General features: G+C 36.0%; 1 protein-coding gene across 1 annotated transcript; it reads right to left on the reverse strand.

Moving 5' to 3' along the window:
- Positions 1-1,109: 1,109 nt before the first annotated feature.
- On the reverse strand, positions 1,110-16,947 carry LOC129000708 (WD repeat domain phosphoinositide-interacting protein 3-like). The gene is made up of 8 exons (XM_054427672.1): positions 16,773-16,947; positions 12,814-12,990; positions 9,475-9,657; positions 9,160-9,350; positions 8,077-8,162; positions 4,311-4,418; positions 2,649-2,770; positions 1,110-1,380 (listed from the first exon to the last, which is right to left on the reverse strand). Exons 1-8 carry the CDS (start codon positions 16,837-16,839, stop codon positions 1,283-1,285), a joined length of 1,032 nt encoding a protein of 343 aa, XP_054283647.1. The 5' UTR covers positions 16,840-16,947; the 3' UTR covers positions 1,110-1,282.
- Positions 16,948-18,241: the final 1,294 nt, after the last annotated feature.

Here is an 18,241-nt window from a genome sequence, read left to right on the forward strand (position 1 = left end):
AGAAATAGAAACTTAATTTAATGACTTAGATTGAGACACAAACAGATCCCTCTGAAGCAGGACAATAAATCAAGGAAAATGTACCTTATTTTCAGTCTTTATACATCATTTTAATTTTAAATATTTACATTACAATAAAAGAAATTTAACTTTTTTTAATGTTTCATAAAATTTTGACCTACATTTGCTTGACAAAGTAAAATTTTAAAAATATCTAATAATTTTATGACAAATTTTACAAGTTAAGTCTTTTTTAAGTCTTTTTCAGCTTCGCATCCTGAATTTCCTCCCTTAAAACAGTTTGAATGTTGACTACTTTTATGCTTCATTCATAACACAACGTTTCAATGTGTAATGAAAAGTCAAAAGTTATATTCATGCGATAGTAAAAAAGTTTGTGAAATGTACGTTTTTTGTCCACGAAGTAAGTGAAGAAAAGTGAAGAAAAATTATTTTAAACATTCGCCTAAACAAGTATGTCTGTATTACATTGCTATTGCTATGCCCGCAAACAACTTTAGCCTGCTCAATGAAGTGTAGCAGAAAACATTCTCTTTCAAGAAAATTATAAATTCAAATTGAGATATGAATATTTTTTAAAGTAACTGTTGTACAAAATATATTACAGTAGAACCTTAATATCAGGCTTAAACAGGCGGCAGGTTGGCCGAATTTAGGAAAATGCTGGAACATGGAGACTATTTAAATTGGGCTATTAGAGTTATTATTGGTGAATTTTAGACAGCAAAAGGTCCTAAAAACAACAAATCAACAATAACAGAATACAAAAATAATAACACTAATAATTCAATAATTGCAGAATAGGAGCGATAACATCTTTTAAGAGCAGGTGGCAGGTGCTTGTCACCACATACCAATAATGTAGTAGAGCGGTTCAGCGTTGCAAGTGATTACCTACTTCACAATAATATGATATTAGGTAACTTACAGTAATTAATGTAATGTATGTAATTTCAAATTCAGTACAATATACAAACGTTCTATATTGTGTATTGAAGTTCTAAAGTAACATAATTTTGATGTAATAACATCAATTAGGCCTACTTCTGTAATTTAAAGTATAGGTCTTTGACAAAATGTCGAAAGAATTAATCGTTTTCAGGATATCAAGCGACAAAGACTTTTAAATACCAAACTTGATTCAAAGAAAAATTGTTTTTCAAATCGTCTTTTCTCAATAAGACAATTTTAGGAAAATGTGACATGCTTCACAGGTGGGAACATTTACAAAGGGTGCAATCAGCAATCAACGTTACTAACGTTAGTCAGTCATTTCTAGGAAATTGCAGGATTTTTCCTTGAAACATTCCCCTTTGTTGTTGAAGAGGAACTTGAAGTAGTTTCCGTCTGCACAGACGACTATAAAAATACATGAAAAAATATAAACAAAATCTTAAGGGAGAAATAACAATGTTGCAAGAAATAACACTCACAGTAGTTTCACTTTGACATAATAATTGTAACTTTTAGAATCCTTGTGAGATTTATTATAAGAATAAAGAATATTAATGATCTATTAGAATTAACATCCACATTATGTTATGTTTTGTAATACAATAATAAACTAGTGTTTTTATTTTGAAATACATTGAATATTGATTGTTTAAGGTGTAAATTACATGGTACATTTAACCTAAGATTTTTTTTTAAAGCATAAGGAAATGCTTCTACTAAAATAATGTAGATATTTAACTTTAAATGTTATCAATATGTTCACCGAAAACCCAAAACTAAACAAAGTAAAGGGTACCAGTGCACTCATGCAAATGGAAAATAACACAGCCAAGTGATCTTTCATTTCTAAAATAATTTTGAACACCTCAAAAATACTTATTTTTAGCTATTTACACACAAACTAATAGTTAATTGTAAAACACACAATACTAAACGAAACCTAAATACAATAACTTCAATACTGTTCCTTAACGTTTTAAAAGTTGCCTTCTACTTGATGCCAATTACTTGAGTTTTTTTTTTCAAAATATCTTCCATTTTCCCAGATACAGGTTGTCGTGAGGCCAAGGTTGTTTGCACGTGGCACCACAGTAACTTTAAAGAATATGTTCCTCTGACTAGCACATATTTTTTTATTATTCGGTTGTGAATTTCCTGATTATCGTCCACTAAAGATGAGTAGACCAAAGTAATCCACGTAGCCACACAAAATAGTCCAGTGGACATAAGGTCTGGCGACCTGGCATGCTGACTTACCACACCATATGACCTACCATTATCATTATTATCATCCAAGTTGTGTATTTTGCAAACCAAATACAATCAAGAAATTTAGGTAGAATGCTGTTGGTTACAGGGCATTTTCATTCCTACTTGTTCATTTTATGCATTCAGAGTTAAGTCTTGCTGCCAAATACTCTGTTTTAATATAAGTGCCAGCCAGCCACAAACCACCTTAGAACTAGTAATCATAATTGTTTTGTACTTAAAAAAATATATATATATACCTACTGTAAATTTTGTTGATACTTTTTCGAATCAATTGGACTTTGCCGAAAAAATCATATGTAATACTATGAATAAATATATTTGAACTTGAAAAAATCCACATGAAGACTCTGAAAATTTAAGAAATTACAACATATCATGAAAAATAATGATAAAGTGGTTACCTATAACAGAGTTATTTTCGGCTCCGAAGGCGCATATACACTGTGGACCACCGGGCACTTGGAACTTACAGAAGCTCCAGCGACTGGCAAAGTACTTGGGTAAAAATGTAGCTGACGCAAGGCTGAAACACAGATAAGTAAAATTGAATACAGGAGCTAAGTTGACTAAAACATTACACTGACTTACATGACATGATCTAGCTTGAGAGTAGCTCTGAGATCTTTCTAAGTACGTGGGTGATTCTTGTTGGTGTGCAAATGTAAGCTTCCTTAGCCAGAGAGAGAGGCCCACCTTAAATAAACTGTGTTCGGCTTGGGTGAAAGTTGACGGCATTAGTGAGTTTAATTAGGGATTGCACACAACACATATTTTGTTCTTTTCATGCTAGTACAGAGAAATAGGCCACAGATTTATCGCCACGGATTTATCTTTTATCACCGTTATTTTGGTTGGATGATGTGTTAAATACGTGCTATGAAAAAATAAAAAATACTTTTATAAATAAATAAAAAATTAATGTTTTAAATATACCATAGTTAGCGGTACGGCTCTTTACCACTCTTCAAATAAAGTACAAAGACCCACGGCTGAGTCTGTGTGTATCGCTATCTCATAATTAACTGTTTCAAAGGTGATTTTACTTTTTTATTTGTATTTTAATTTGTGGTGATACTTTAAAATTATACTTTATTTGTATTTTAATTTATGGTGATAGCTTAAAAATCTGGCATTGTTTAGTTATGTTTACATAATTATTAAACCTTTATCGTTGTAAAGTTAACATGTATTAAAAATTATGTATTGTCATTTTTACAGTGTTTTATAAGTTCCATTTTATTTGACCTCACCCCGACCTTGCCATAATTAGGTGTCAGAACATTGAAATTTTTAAATGAAATAGAATTAATCTATCTATATATTAATAGGCAAGCATGTTTCTTTAAAACCTTTTTTCTCAGCTCGTGTGCATCGCAGGGGAAATCTACGCATACTGTTAGAAAGATATTTGCCTGTAGATGTGCAGAATCCCTTTAAAAATTAAAATAGGCTAAAAAATAAGCACAAATAACGAATTTGAAAACTTCTAAAAATTAACATGGACCAACTGGGTTGCCATGATGGTGACGAAATAACAACAAAATGTAAACAGAAAATCAAAACAAATGGAAGAAATCCCAATCACATGTTTTATTTACAGTGTGGGGAGAAAATAGAGAAGTCTGTACATTAATTATTTTTGGTCGAGTTTCGACCACAGGACGACCACTAGTTAGTTTTAATAGGTACAGCTCCAAACATATTAGTAATTTTAGGGCAGCCCGAATTTTTTGATTGCAATCCCCAATCATTTAGTGGCTCCTTGTTTCATCGGTCTTTACAAAACAAGTATGATGCTTGTCCTTAAATTAAGATCTCCAACAAGCTCCAATATTGCAATCTTGGATAAGCAAGCGAGTTTATTTTAGACAAATCAAATCAAGCACCGTGTTCTTTACTTCTTCCACCACTTTTCTAGCTCGTTCCCACCCATATGCGACAATGGGTATTGTCATAAAAGCTGAAAACAATGTAAAAATCTACACTCCTATCAAGTCAAATCACGTTCTGTGACATCTTATCGGTGCCTTAAAATTATATAACTCACAAATCATCAAACTTACCTAGATTGTTTATTAAGCTTCTGGTTTTGATCGTCAACAGAAAAAACATGAACTGTCCCATGATCACTGGACACACAGAGTCTTGTTGAATCATGGTTGAAGTTAATACTGGAAAATACACAGCAATGTGAGACTTTAAATTATCAATACCAATAAATTGTAACCTGTATAACAGTGGCGACTCGTCCATAGGAGCATATGAGCATGTAAACCCCCAATGAAATAGAACACAAACAACAATGATAACACCTGTTTATACTCAGTATGGTATATTAATTAGTAAGTTTTAACAAGAAACACCAAAACAAGATACGTCGGCGTAACTGTAGCGTCTGCAATCTGAGGGCGGCAGTAAGCTTAAACACTCGGAGCTGAGCTGCCGGCTGCGCAGCTCCTGCCTTGCCATACACATGGACGGTTCAATTTCATGCCGGTGGAGGGGAGATCGCTTCAATCCCTGCAAAGCTTATGGGAAGCTGCCTTAGAAGCAGCTCTCTGAGCGCTCTCATTGGCTGGTAGATGCGTGAAATGTATTAGTCACTTGTTGATCTGTCACTTCACTTCACTAGTTCACTGAGTCACTCACTACACTACTTCAATCAGTGTCAGTAATTGTCTGTTTAAAATAAAGTGTTAGGGCTATGAAATGTTGAAAAGTAACCAGCAGTATTCATGTTTTAGAATAATTATGGTGTTCATTTATAGTTCTTAAAACAGCAAAATTGTGTAATATTATTTTAGAAAGTTCTGAATAATAATTTTAATTCAGAAAAGTCATCTTTATAACCCATACTAACCCCTCCACGTCATCATTTTCCCTTCCACAAGGCTTGTGAACCTCCCGGAAATAAATGGTCACCAGCCGCCACTGCTGTATAATCAGCTCAAATATTAATATTAACCCCAAAGCAGAACAACGAGCAACGCTGCGACATTGTCGTGGACACGAAACGCCGAGAAACGCGGGCCTGCGGACACATTTACGGAGTCATAACGACGATCGCGCCGTGGCCGCGATTATTGGACCGACGATCGCACCGTGAACGCGAGTCATAACGACGATCGGGCTGTGACCGCGGAGTCATACCGACAGTCACGCCGTGACCGCGGAGTCATAACGACGATCGCGCCGTGACCGCGAAGTCCTACCGACGATCACGCTGTGACCACGAGTCATACCGACGATCACGCCGTGACCGCGAGTCATACCGACGATCGCGCCGTGACCGCGGAGTCCTACCGACCATCACGCCGTTACCGCGGAGTCATACTGACGGTCATGCCATGATGGCGAGTCATACCGACGATCACGACGTGACCGCGGAGTCCTACCGACGATCGCGCCGTGACCGCGAGTCATACCGACGATCGCGCCATGACCGCGGAGTCCTACCGACGATCGCGCCGTGACCGCAGAGTCCTACCGACGATCGCGCCGTGAGCGCGGAGTCATACTGACGATCATGCCGTGATGGCGGAGTCATGCTGACGATCGAGCCGTGACCGCGAGTCATACCGACGATTGCGCCGTGTCCGCGAGTCATGACGACGATCGCACCGTGACCGTGGAGTCATACCGACGATAACCCCGTGACCGCGGAGTCATACCGACGATCGCGCCGTGACCGCGAGTCATGACGACGATCGCGCCGTGACCGTGAGTTCTACAGACGATCACCCCGTGACCCGCGAGTCACAAGTTTCTATAGGTAGGCTACCTGTAAATTGTTACCCATTTTTGGTTTTTATAGATCAGTGCCACAAATGGTAAAAATTGATTTCGTATGTCTTTTTTGGTAACTGCAATACAGTACTTTTTTTATGCACAGAAAAAAATCCTGTCCCATCCCGTCCCGAAAATCGGGAAGGAAATAAAAATCCCGTCCCGAACTAAAATTTCAATCCCGTCCATCCCTAGTGTGTTTATATAAAGAAACTATAGTACATTTAAAGTTTTACTTCTGAAGACCTTGTTAACACTTGTTAAGGTATGTGTACAGTATATATATACGTATTTAAAAAAAAGTAAATTTAAATAGCCTGATTATGCCTACCCCTTAATAGTTTTTTAGTTTTTTGTTTTAAAAGTAAGCTATACAAGTTATTGAAATTTACTTATTTTATTTAACTATATTACTAGTAGCCCTAAAGAGTGAATATATATATACAGGGTGTCCCGGAACTCTCTACCAACATTTTAGGGCATTGCTCCTGGGTAAGAAACATAACTAAATATCATATTTAAACTGTCCGGAAGTCCTTAGTTACTCACGCAGCCGCCATCTTGTTTTTTTCAGTTATTAATTTTTTTCTAAAGAATGGTTAAACATACGAAATGGAAACTTCGCACAAACATTTCTGACAACTAGACAAAGCTGCAAAAAAATTATGAAGATTTTTCAAATTCATAAAACAAAATGGCGGCCATTTAAAATTTTTGTAAAATCAATGGTTTTTGAGTTATTTGAGAAAGAAAAGTTTAAATGGCCGCCATTTTGTTTTATGAATTTGAAAAATCTTCATAATTTTTTTGCAGCTTTGTCTAGTTGTCATAAATGTTTGTGCGAAGTTTACATTTCGTATGTTTAACCATTCTTTAAAAACAAAATTAATAACTAAAAAAAACAAGATGGCGGCTGTGTCCATAACTAAGGACTTCCGGACAATTTAAATATGATATTTAGGTACGTTTCTTACCCAGGATCAATGCCCTAAAATATTGGTAGAGAGTTCCGGGACACCCTGTATATATATATATATATATATACCGGTATATAAGTAATTATTTAGCTTTTTAGTTTTAGCGCTTGCGGACACATTTTGAGGTTTTCACAGGCCGTTGCAGACACGTAGGAACCATTCTGCTTTGGGGAATATTAATAGATGTTGTGTTTAAGCCAAGGTCACAGTACCCTAGAAACATTTTCTCATGGAAGCTACATAAGATTATATGACCCAAGAGAAATTATCTGTTTTAAGATGGTTTTTCACTGTTATTACACAAAAACCCCTGAGGCTATAAACTATAATACTGCATTGAGTGAATCATTAAAATTTAGTTGAAGTATAAGAGTATGAAAGTGATGAAGTACTGAATACACTATCAATTTTTTTAACGCTGTTCTTAATTTTGTTGAATTGGGTATGTCTGTTTTTAAATGCAACATCGAGGAGAACTAAAATGTGTCAAACAGTAAGGCAAACAAGTTAATAGACTTGAAATCTTATGTAAGATTTTTAAACACTCACAGAAGACAATAGTTATTAATCAAAATCTATTAGGCTAAATCTATTTTTCCCAAAAATAACATAAATCTGGCTGGCTCAAAACCAGGCCCTCGGCCACCCTAAAACAGACAGGACAATTTGGCAGTACTGTAAATGATTTTGTTTTACGATGATGAAATATTATTGACATATTGACAATATTATTAAGTAATTCACCCTTTAACAAAAAAAAAGGTTTTTTTTTACAGCAACCGCTCAACACACAGCAAAATATAATTAATTCAACTAAATATTATCCTTGAATTCTGTAGAAAATACTTAAAAACTTACTTTAAACAGAACATTATGTTCGCTCGTTCACAAATAAATGTAATAAAAAATACAGTAAAAATGATGTCTGAAACAGAGAGCCCATAAAATGATACTGAGTAAATTATACAGTACCTAAACTAAGCTCAGACAGCAAAGTCAGTGAATTGATGAAGATATTTTGTATTTGTTTAGGCCACTAATAAGTCAATATTGTCTAGTAGCTCACCAGTATATCTGAGCTGTGTTGGCTCCTCTCCTCAACTCATACAACATGTGACCCTTCACAGTGTCAAACACGCGGATCAAGGTCCCCTGAAAACACGACATTGTGAGCAATCTTCATCAAGAGTACTCACTAGAAGACAAAAATTAACATGAGTCTTACAACAGATGAACAAAATAATAACTATAATAGTGGCCAGATAGAAAGAATAGATAGAGCACAGGGGCCTAGGTTTTAGAGTAGTTTGTGAGGATAGCAGTATGCGAAAGAGTCCTAACTGGCATTAAGAAACACAAAACTTTGCATTAGCCTACATTACTTCAAACATTAGAATATTTTACTGTCACTGACAGCATTTTCAATGAAGGAAGGGAGTTGAAATAATCTCTTTACCTAGGGCCAGTTTGAATTCTTTCTGAATCATGTAAGCCTGCTAAAAAATCCTGTTTTGTAGTGAACCATAGAATATTTTTGTATGGTTTTGAAATTTAAACAGCTAAATGATGTTAAGAAAATGCTAAAATAATCCAAAGTTCACACAAGGTAGCACCAGCTACTGAGAAACAATCTATCAAAAACGATAACTGGTCCCCTAATTATATAACCAACCAGTAAAGGATAAATAAATCATGAAATTAACCCTAAAATAATATAAATAAAATTTCATCGATACCAGGGATCAGTGTCACCAACATGAACTAAACACGAAAAAGGGCTTCAAAGTTTAGAATTGGATGGGAAGTCTACTTGTGTTGGATAGTCAATGGTTATGTTTACTATTTTTTGTACCAAACTGATATAATGCAAACAAAACAAAGGAAGTTTTGGATAGCTTTTTAAGATTGAATTAACACAAAAATTTGCTAGGTTTTTTAGACTTTGTGTATTGCTGGTTTAACTTGTCACATAAAAGATATTGTTACCCCTTCTAATAATATGGACCTGAGATAGGGGTGAGAAGATTTTCGGTAGCCCATTTTGTTTCTTCAACAATTTTGCAAACTATTTGGTAACTTTTTAACGTAAAAATAAGTTTGTAAAGTTAAAAATGAATTAAACTAACTGAACATATACAACTTGGCATACCTTCTCACTGGCGGAGGCTATCCGTGTGCCTTGCAGATTGAGAGCCAGGCAGGTGAGTGGTGACGTATGAGCAGCTATGTCCAGGGGCGGCCGCTCTGCCTCAGCCAGGTGTATTAATTGTATGTAGCCACTCTTGCGGCCGGGGAATGCCAGCAGCGAGTTGTTACTGTTGGGACACAGGACGCACAGGCCTACCAATACAACAAGATTTAGGTTGATTTAAGGATAAAATTAAAAGTTTAGATTCATTTTATTTACCTACTGATCTAGAGTAAAACAGAAAACTCAAAGAAATAGTTTTTTCAGTTGACATACCTCTAGGGTTAGGGTGGGTCTCAAACACATGGAGTGGTTTTGGTTCCTGGATAAACGTGTAGACTTTGATAACACCTTCAAGGACGACGACGATACGATCTCGTCTCAATCTTACTCCCAGCACGCGCGAACTGAATTCTAGCGATATCACAGGCTGCTTCTTGAGGTCATCCCACACCATCACTAGGAACAATAAAAATTCAGAGAACCTATTAAACAAACTCTTTTAAAACACAACAGCCTTCACAGAAGGTAAACAAAATAGTCCTACCCATTATGAATACAGAACGCCCAAATTTGTTGGAAGAGGTTTAGGATGGTGTTGTAATGTAGCTACCATGACAAATCATCATGATCTTGCGGAAAATGAAGTATAAGATAATGACAAACTAAATTCTCTGTTAGATTTTGTGAAAGATGAACACCAGAGATTTTACAACAGCCGAAACCAAATTAAACAATTTCTCTTCAAATATCCACAAAGAGCTATCAAAGCTCCATGAAAAATTTCAAAATCATTACAGAAATTTTAAATCAAACTTAAATGAAACTTCTGAACATTTTGATTTTAAACTAGCTAAGTACACACAAGAAACTTGGCTATACATTTACCTAAATTTGTATCATAACCAACTTTATAAAATAGAACAAGACTGCCAAAACAACAAAACCCCCAAATCTATTTGACCACCTCTAACTTTGAGCAAGATTTAGCGAGGCTTCAAATTAAAATAAGTAAACAACCACTGCCATTCAGTAACGAAACTTGAATCCTACTACAATATTCCTATTTGCAAATGTCACTATGAAAACAAAAATATAATTTTACAAATCAAAATTCCCTTACAAAAAAGTAATTTGCAATACAAATCATACACTTATAAGTATAACCCTATTCCTCTAATGTGGGAAGGCAAAATTTGCCAAATAACGGAGACTAAAATTGTAGTAATTAAAACAAAAACTTCAACTTGCAACGTAGAGACCGAAAACAATGATTACTGCAACAAACGCAATTCTAACCTTTGCTTGATCCCAAGACACAATTTACAATATTCCAAGTCATCAATGTGTGCACTTTATTTATTAAATGATACAGACATTTCAGACCTAAAAAGTCCCTGTGAATTTCACTGCTATGACTCACCTAACCACATTATCATTAAAGAAAAATCCGTTAACTCCAACATAAAAAAGTGATTTAATAGTAAATTGTTTGAAAAAACCCAACATTAAAACCATCCCAAAAGTGAGGTGCGCCCGCGCAAGATGCTAACTATTTCTCCGCGGCCATCACGTTAATGATTTCACCGTGATCGGAGAAGACAAAGATGACTCACCGATCGCGCAAGATGTTCACGATTTCTTCGCCGCCACATGAGTTGTTCATGTTCCGCCATGATCGGAGGAGACTAAGATGACGTCTCAGCGCTCGCGCAAGAAATTAATAGGCTTATTTATTAGCTAGTATCCTAGGCCTTTATGTTTATCAGATTGTTAGAAACAAAAAGTCAATTCATCAAGTTGAAGCAATACCACGCATATTTCTAAACCCTTAAGTTCTAACCTTCGAAGAATCAGAATATAGAGAGGGGCTTCTCTGGTAAGAGCCGCCGGGGGCCTCATAGATTCTAAATACAGCCCTGCTCATAATTTCAGCATATTTCATCCACATAGGTACTTAATATTAAAATAAATCTCATCACAAAACCTCAAACGCCTCAAAGAGACTAGTAGTATAAATTTAAAATAAATGAAACAATTAATTAACTTAAGAAGACTCGAAGGGGCGAAATAAGACGTGAGTCACTATAAGCTATACCACCAGCTCATATACCGCAGGAAGGGGGGAATAAGAGTCGGAACGTACATCAAGATATACGTTCGATTCCAACCATCGCGATTGATGTTTTCGCGTATCTCCTTCAGTTGTTTTCTCATTTTTATTGTCAACCGGTGGTAGGTTAACGTTTTAACCAGGGGGGTTTAAGAAAGGGGATTAACCCTGTACCCACGGTGATCATCTACAGAGACACTTTGTTCACATTACACTTAGTCGGCCAGTTGGTGTGAACAGAGTTGAACAGTAGAATGAGCATTGATTTTCAAATTCCTTTTCCAGCTGACACGAGCTAGGCGATGACCGGTAGGGCTGACTTCTGAGAAATAGCTATAACCTATAAGCCACACACCCTATGGGTAATCAGCCAATGAGATGGTCTAATGAAGAAGATGGAGGGGTGACGAGTAGTCCAATAGCAAATAGCCCAATCTAGCAAATAGTCCAAGTCCAGGTTGAGTTGGAGGACCTGGGAGGAAAAATCGAGGAGATTACCACAGGCTGTGTATGGAGATTGGAGTGTGTGTGCTTCAGGGACCATTGGCTTAGGCTATGTAAAAAATGTAACTAAATTTATAAAGATGTAAAACAATCAAGTCACATAATTTGTTACCAACTCAATCTTTTAAATTTTCAATTTTTTTTACTTGCAAATTAACGTTGTAAATCTTTTTCTTACTATTGTTAATCTTTGTTTTTTCAAAGTTCTTGTTTGGCGTCACCCTTTGTACTTCTTTGTTTTCTAAATTTATTTGTTTTATTACACGTTTAGTCACACCTGTAGCAGTCTTTTACCTCTCCACAATAGCTAAGGGAGTGTAACTTTTAAGAGACCTTATTTTAAGAGAGGCATGGGACTCGCAATATATACACATATATATATATATATATATAAATATATAAATTTGAACGGATGGTGTTTTTGGCCTCTAGGGACCTCAAAACCAAAAAGTAAATTGGTCCCGGATCCAGGTCTTACCATGAGTAGGCTACTATGGTAATAGCTTATTCCCTATATGGGAAATTCGCGAAAAAACAGAATTATAGTTATATTCACACTTTAACTTAATAAAATGCCAAAAATTGACAGTACTAGAAGATTTTGAATTTAGTTTATAAAGTTGGTTACAATTTGGTAGTGAGATTAACAATGGGCAACATTATTAGTTACATTGGGTAAAAAACCGGAGTAGGCTATGCCCAAAAGAAACTGATATAGGTTCAGGTTACCTGTTTGCTGTCAAAACGATCCTCAGGTGGTACTATGGCAACTACAGCTGTTTCGTGCTTTTAGAAAAGTAGCACCCACAAAAGTAGATCGTTTCAACAGCAAACAGATAAACTAAACCTATATTAGTTTATTCAGACAATTCAGAGGCCATGAAAATAAAAAGAAAGCTTTAATGTGAATATATATTGTATTATATATTACCTATATTATATAGGCCTAGGTTGCACCTAACTAAAACCACAAGTTATACAGTATCTAAGTTACTAACCTGCATTTGGTGGATATTTTGGCACCTTTCCACCTCCGACAAGTCCCAGATAATTGCAACGGAAAAGCATCTCAACATAACCTAAGCCTCCATCTGGAAAGTCGTGTCTTTCTTTATCTCTTACTGGGTCACAGTTGTATACACGAAAACCATTCTCCATTCCACAGGCAAAACATCCTAAAACAATAAAAGCTGTAAGAGATTTGTCAAAATGTATGTTGATTTTAACTCTAAACATTGCTTGAGTTTTACAAATTAAGTAAAAAGTTAGTGTTGAGTAATTTTGATCCATTTTCATTCAACACAATCAGGGGTTGGGAAAACTGTACGTATCGTACGCATAAGTCTATTCAAAATGCAATAAGATTTTCTGCAAATAAGGTGTCTTGTCTACTTAAAAGACTAAGTTATAGCCAAATACAAAGGACATACAAAATCGTTACCGTGATCCATTTTACATTCTTTATTCAAATAACCCTAGATTGGTAACGCTCTAAAACATTTTAAGTGATAAAAGTTTTATCTAGCAGTGGACAAATTTTGAGAAAAAGAGTAATAATTTTATTTTTTACAATTACTTAGACGGATTCTGAGCACTTTAACTAAGGGAACTACGCTGTTAACTGTTACTCACAGTCACATCTTGTTTGAGCAAAAAGCTACAGAAGTGAAGAATTAATTGTACCGGTAGCTTTAATTAATTGCACACTGGAAGAGTGTGCATTATAAAAGCTGCAATTCTTTGAAAGAAAGAAAAAAATATTTGAGGCAGGTAAATTTTGTCTAAATTTTCCGAATTTAGACGATAATAACATGTTTTGCTGAGAGACATAACATTTACCTTAAAAACTTGGCGATGACCGGTAGGGCTGACTTCTGAGAAACAATTATGACCTATAAGCCTAATATATAGGTGTATAGGAGATAGCTACATATAGTATAGGAGATATAGGAGACGATATATTGTATAGGAGACATAATATATAGGATAGATAGGAGTTTTTAAAAAAGACATTGCAGTAATGTCAACCGCCAAAGGAGTAGAAGATGTCAGTCAGGATGAAGGATAAGATAGGGTGAAAATAATGTTGGGGGACTAGTATGGTACTTCAAGGTCCTTGACATTATTACTGAACGATTAAATGAACTATAAAAAAAAAAAAAAATAGCTGTAAGACAGCTGTAGCTGCCAATGCACTGGTCTATTTGAATTACACTATGAATAATAAGTTGAGGTCATTATAATGGAATTCTTAAGAGTAGACACCACATTACTTGCAGAAATGGAAGACAAAAATTTGTCATAAAACAGAAACGTCATAGCCATACTCCAACATTAAAGTTTAAAGAATTGGGTGGGTTAAATATCATAGTGTAGGCCTAGGCCTATTATAATGCTCTTAGGATATAGTTGCACAGAGAACAGTTTTATATATTATTCAATGATAATAGGATATAAGCAATTTTACCTGTACCAGGATAGCTTTCACGTGATACAATATCAATAGTATTGAATATGAATGTTTCAGCCCTATAATCTTTATAAGAAGACTCTTTTACACGGTAAACAGCTAGATTTTATTTTAGTAGAAATGCAAATGAAACCAACATTTTCAAGTTTTTTGGCTTGAATAATAACACTAAAGCCAGTTTGCAAATTTGCACACCCAGATGTACGTGTTTTGATGGGTATGGTATATAGGTATGTGGGGGTAATTGTTAAAACTAAATGCCATATTGGGAACAAACTTTCCATTTAGCATAATAAGGATATCATTGACTGTAGGAAACTGGAATTGACATCCCATAGTGGACTAGCTGTTCCCTAGTTTTTATTGAAAAAAAAAACATAGTCGAGCGAGCCAGACTCAGAATGCGCTATTTAGTAGGTAATAAAAACTCAATTGGTTTTATTAGGCCTACCTTATATTTGTTGCTTACATTTAAGTTAGTTTATGGGTCATAACAGTTGCTATAACTTAGTTCACAGCAAGTCATTCCATCATTTTGACTTGGTAATGCCAAAATATTGATGTTCCAACTTAAAGGTAAAAGCCAAACTAAGTTATGGGTTTCGCACTACAGGCTAGGTAACCTACGATCCGAGACCTCAGGATCATACAAAGTGAACAAGATAAATTAGGACCATACCGGTACCTATTTGTTTACTTTAGGGCTTCTAACGATCTATGAAAAAAATGTTTTTTTCTCATAATTTGCCCTATTAAGTTATGAACTCTTTTTACATTTAGCACTTTTGGGGCAAGCTCCTATTTCACCCTGAAAATCATGTTTGAAAATCGCAAAATATGCTGAAAATCATTGTTTAACTTATTTTTATTATACTTTTTATGTGATTTTACTATTATTTATGACATTTTAAACACTTTTCCCCCCTGGCACTTTTTCAGCAAATGCCGGTTTTACCCAGAAAATTAAGTTTGAAAATCATAAAAAATTGCAAAGTGTCAAAAATGCCCGGCCAACTTCTTTACCGAGTAATCTAACCTAGCCTAACCTTGGTTTAACAAAAAAATCTGTCATTTCCGGCATATTGCTAACCTAAACATGGGTTAGGTCCAGTTAGGTTAGTTTAGGTTAGCCTATATTTATCTTAGTTTGGTGGAGGAGTGGACCAGGCATTTTTGGCACTTTGCAGTTTTTATGATTTTTCAAGGGTAAGTTACAGTTTCTTAACTGGGCTATGCTAATATCGATTGAAACTATCGATTCGATTAGTTAAACCTTCATGCGATTTTTCCACCATCAGCAAGTTTGGTTGGTTAGGTTAGGTTATGATAGTTTCATTTTACGCAGAGGATACGCGTCCGGTAACAAGACGTGGATTAGGCAAGGCAGTAACTGTCATAACCTAACCTAACCAACCAAACTTGCTGATAATGAAAAAAATCAAATGAAGGTTTAATTCTCTTCATAACATAAAATTATAAATGCCAAAAATTCTAACAAAAGATGTACAGTTAAGAAGAAATAAAAAATAAATAAAAAATAAATAAAATAAAATAAATAAAAATGCCTTTATTTATCAAGCGTTTCTCAGTAGGTACAAATACTGCTTCTCAGAACAACTTTCGTCAATGACAATATAAAACTAACAACAAATAAATAAGGCAATTACATTCAAAGCAAAATCTTTGACAAAAAGTTAAAGAAACCGATGATGGGTTTCGAACCAGTGACCTCTTGGATATCAGCCGAGCACTCTATCCACTACACCACGAACAACGCTGGCCGAACATCGTATCGTTGTGGTAATGGCGTTCCGGGACCCCACAACCCGGTGACGTCACTACCGGACGCCTAATCCACGTCTGGTTACCGGACGCGTATCCTCTGTGTTCATTTTATAACAGATAGCCTAGGCAGCGGCCCACACACTACACGTGCATTGCGCCTATATTTAAAAATATTGATTATTAATCAATATTTTCAATTCGATAGTTTCAATCGATATTAGCATAGCCCAGTTAAGAAACTGTACCCTCCATATCTGTTGGCACAAACAACCGAATGAAAATATCGATCGATATATTGTTTGGTTAGTTACCCTAGCTAAGGTTAACCTAGGAGCTTAGGTTAGGAGGTAAGGTTTTGGGGTGAGGAATCCAATGGAACCATCGCCGACCCTCTATGCCCCCCCCCTTTCTACTTGCAAGGGGGGTTTCTAATTACAAAATATGACGGTTACACTGTTACAGAAAATATGGGTAAATATCATTAGGCCTATCCAAATGTTTACATGCTATGGAAATATCAGTAGGTACCTAGTTCTCCAAGGATATTTTGTTGAATGTTTAGAGACCAATAATGTCAATGGGGGTATCGATATCAAGGATCGATGGCCAAACATTAATTAGAGGTATTCATTTTAAAAGATACAATTTACTATAAACTTAACTCACACATGCTCTAGAACAATGTAGGCTAAACCACTATACCTTGATCTTGATTGAATCCTGCATATAATAATCCATTGGAATATGGGTTTGAAGAGCCTAAATTCATTTTAAGACCCCTTACCCACTGCAACAGGATTAAGAAAATGATCTTTTCAGTTCAGCATTAAGCAATTTAGCATGCAAAATAAAGCAGTAAGATTACTATCTCAAACATTTCCGCACTAGTAGTAGTAAATAATAATAAATAGATAGAGATGTACGATGTACTAACAGATGACGATGACGTACAGCATTAGATGAGATGAAAAAAAACAGAAATGCCTGAAGAAAAAAGGTATTTACTCAAGAGAGGTATCATTGAGTATAAACATAGTTATGTTTATACTCAATGGAGGTATAGAAGAGCCTTCGATGACGTCAGCAGCTGTAGATCTCTTCTCTTGAGGGAACACGATTACCGCAACGTGGGGTCCCAGTTTATTGACATCCCAAAAGATCGGTCAACGACACGGTAGTGGGCACGGCCGCCTTTAACTCCAGGCCGCGGCCTTCGAAGTGGCAACGTCGCAAGTGGTGTTGTAACAGCTGTTTTGTTAGGAAGCAGCTAATGGTATTTGTGTATTTACAAAAGTTTTGTTACTGGACTATGACAATATTGACCCCGCTTATAATGTACAGATTTTTCATTCATATTGTTTCAGTTTTCAATTCTGTATGTTTTATTTTCAATATTTTCATAAATTTAATGAGCTGATGTCACCTGTCTGCCATGTTATCTTATGGGACGTCTGTCACTAAACAACACCACTTGCGACGTTTCCAACTCTACCAGGCCACGGCCTGTAGTTAAAGGTGGCCGTGATATAGCGGAGTCGGAGATTTTTTACTGTCCTTGGACGCTAGGCAGGAGCCTGGGATTGTTTTTCACATTACTTCAGGCTAGACCTAGGGGTAGCGGCATTATCACTTAGATCAAATTCATTGGTGACTTGGTGGGGATCGAACCCGGGACCTCAGGGACTGGAGTCCCGCGCTCTAACCACTACGCCAGCTCGCTCCCCCAGTCGGAGTCGGAGATTAGCATTTTATTTATCCGTCCGCTTGTCTGTGTTTCTGTTAATCTGTGCATCTGTGTGTTCGCACCAACCACTAAAATGGACAAGGAATGGAACTGGAAAGTGTGAACGTCATGAAATCATGACGTCGAGCCTACGCACGGCCACCTCTAACTGCAAAAGTAGTTAAAGGTGGCCGTGGCCTACGTCACAGAGCGTACCGCGAGCCTTGCGGGAACTCTACCTATGTTGGGCCCCCTATGGTTTTATGCTTTTGAGTGTAACATGGTATAAACCAACAAAAAGTCTGTGCTTCAATGCAATAAGTGTAATCATTAACATAAATGAATAGCAATTAAGTAAAATTCGTACCTGCAGAATAGCAATAACCACGACTACTAGAAAAATACCGGTATGGATCATAAACATAAACAAAATGACGTTGTTGGCCCG

This window comes from Macrosteles quadrilineatus, unplaced genomic scaffold (assembly GCF_028750875.1).
Source record: "Macrosteles quadrilineatus isolate MER2022 unplaced genomic scaffold, UCM_ALF_1.0 Scaffold_8__2_contigs__length_117827958, whole genome shotgun sequence".
NCBI classification, from domain to species: domain Eukaryota; kingdom Metazoa; phylum Arthropoda; class Insecta; order Hemiptera; family Cicadellidae; genus Macrosteles; species Macrosteles quadrilineatus.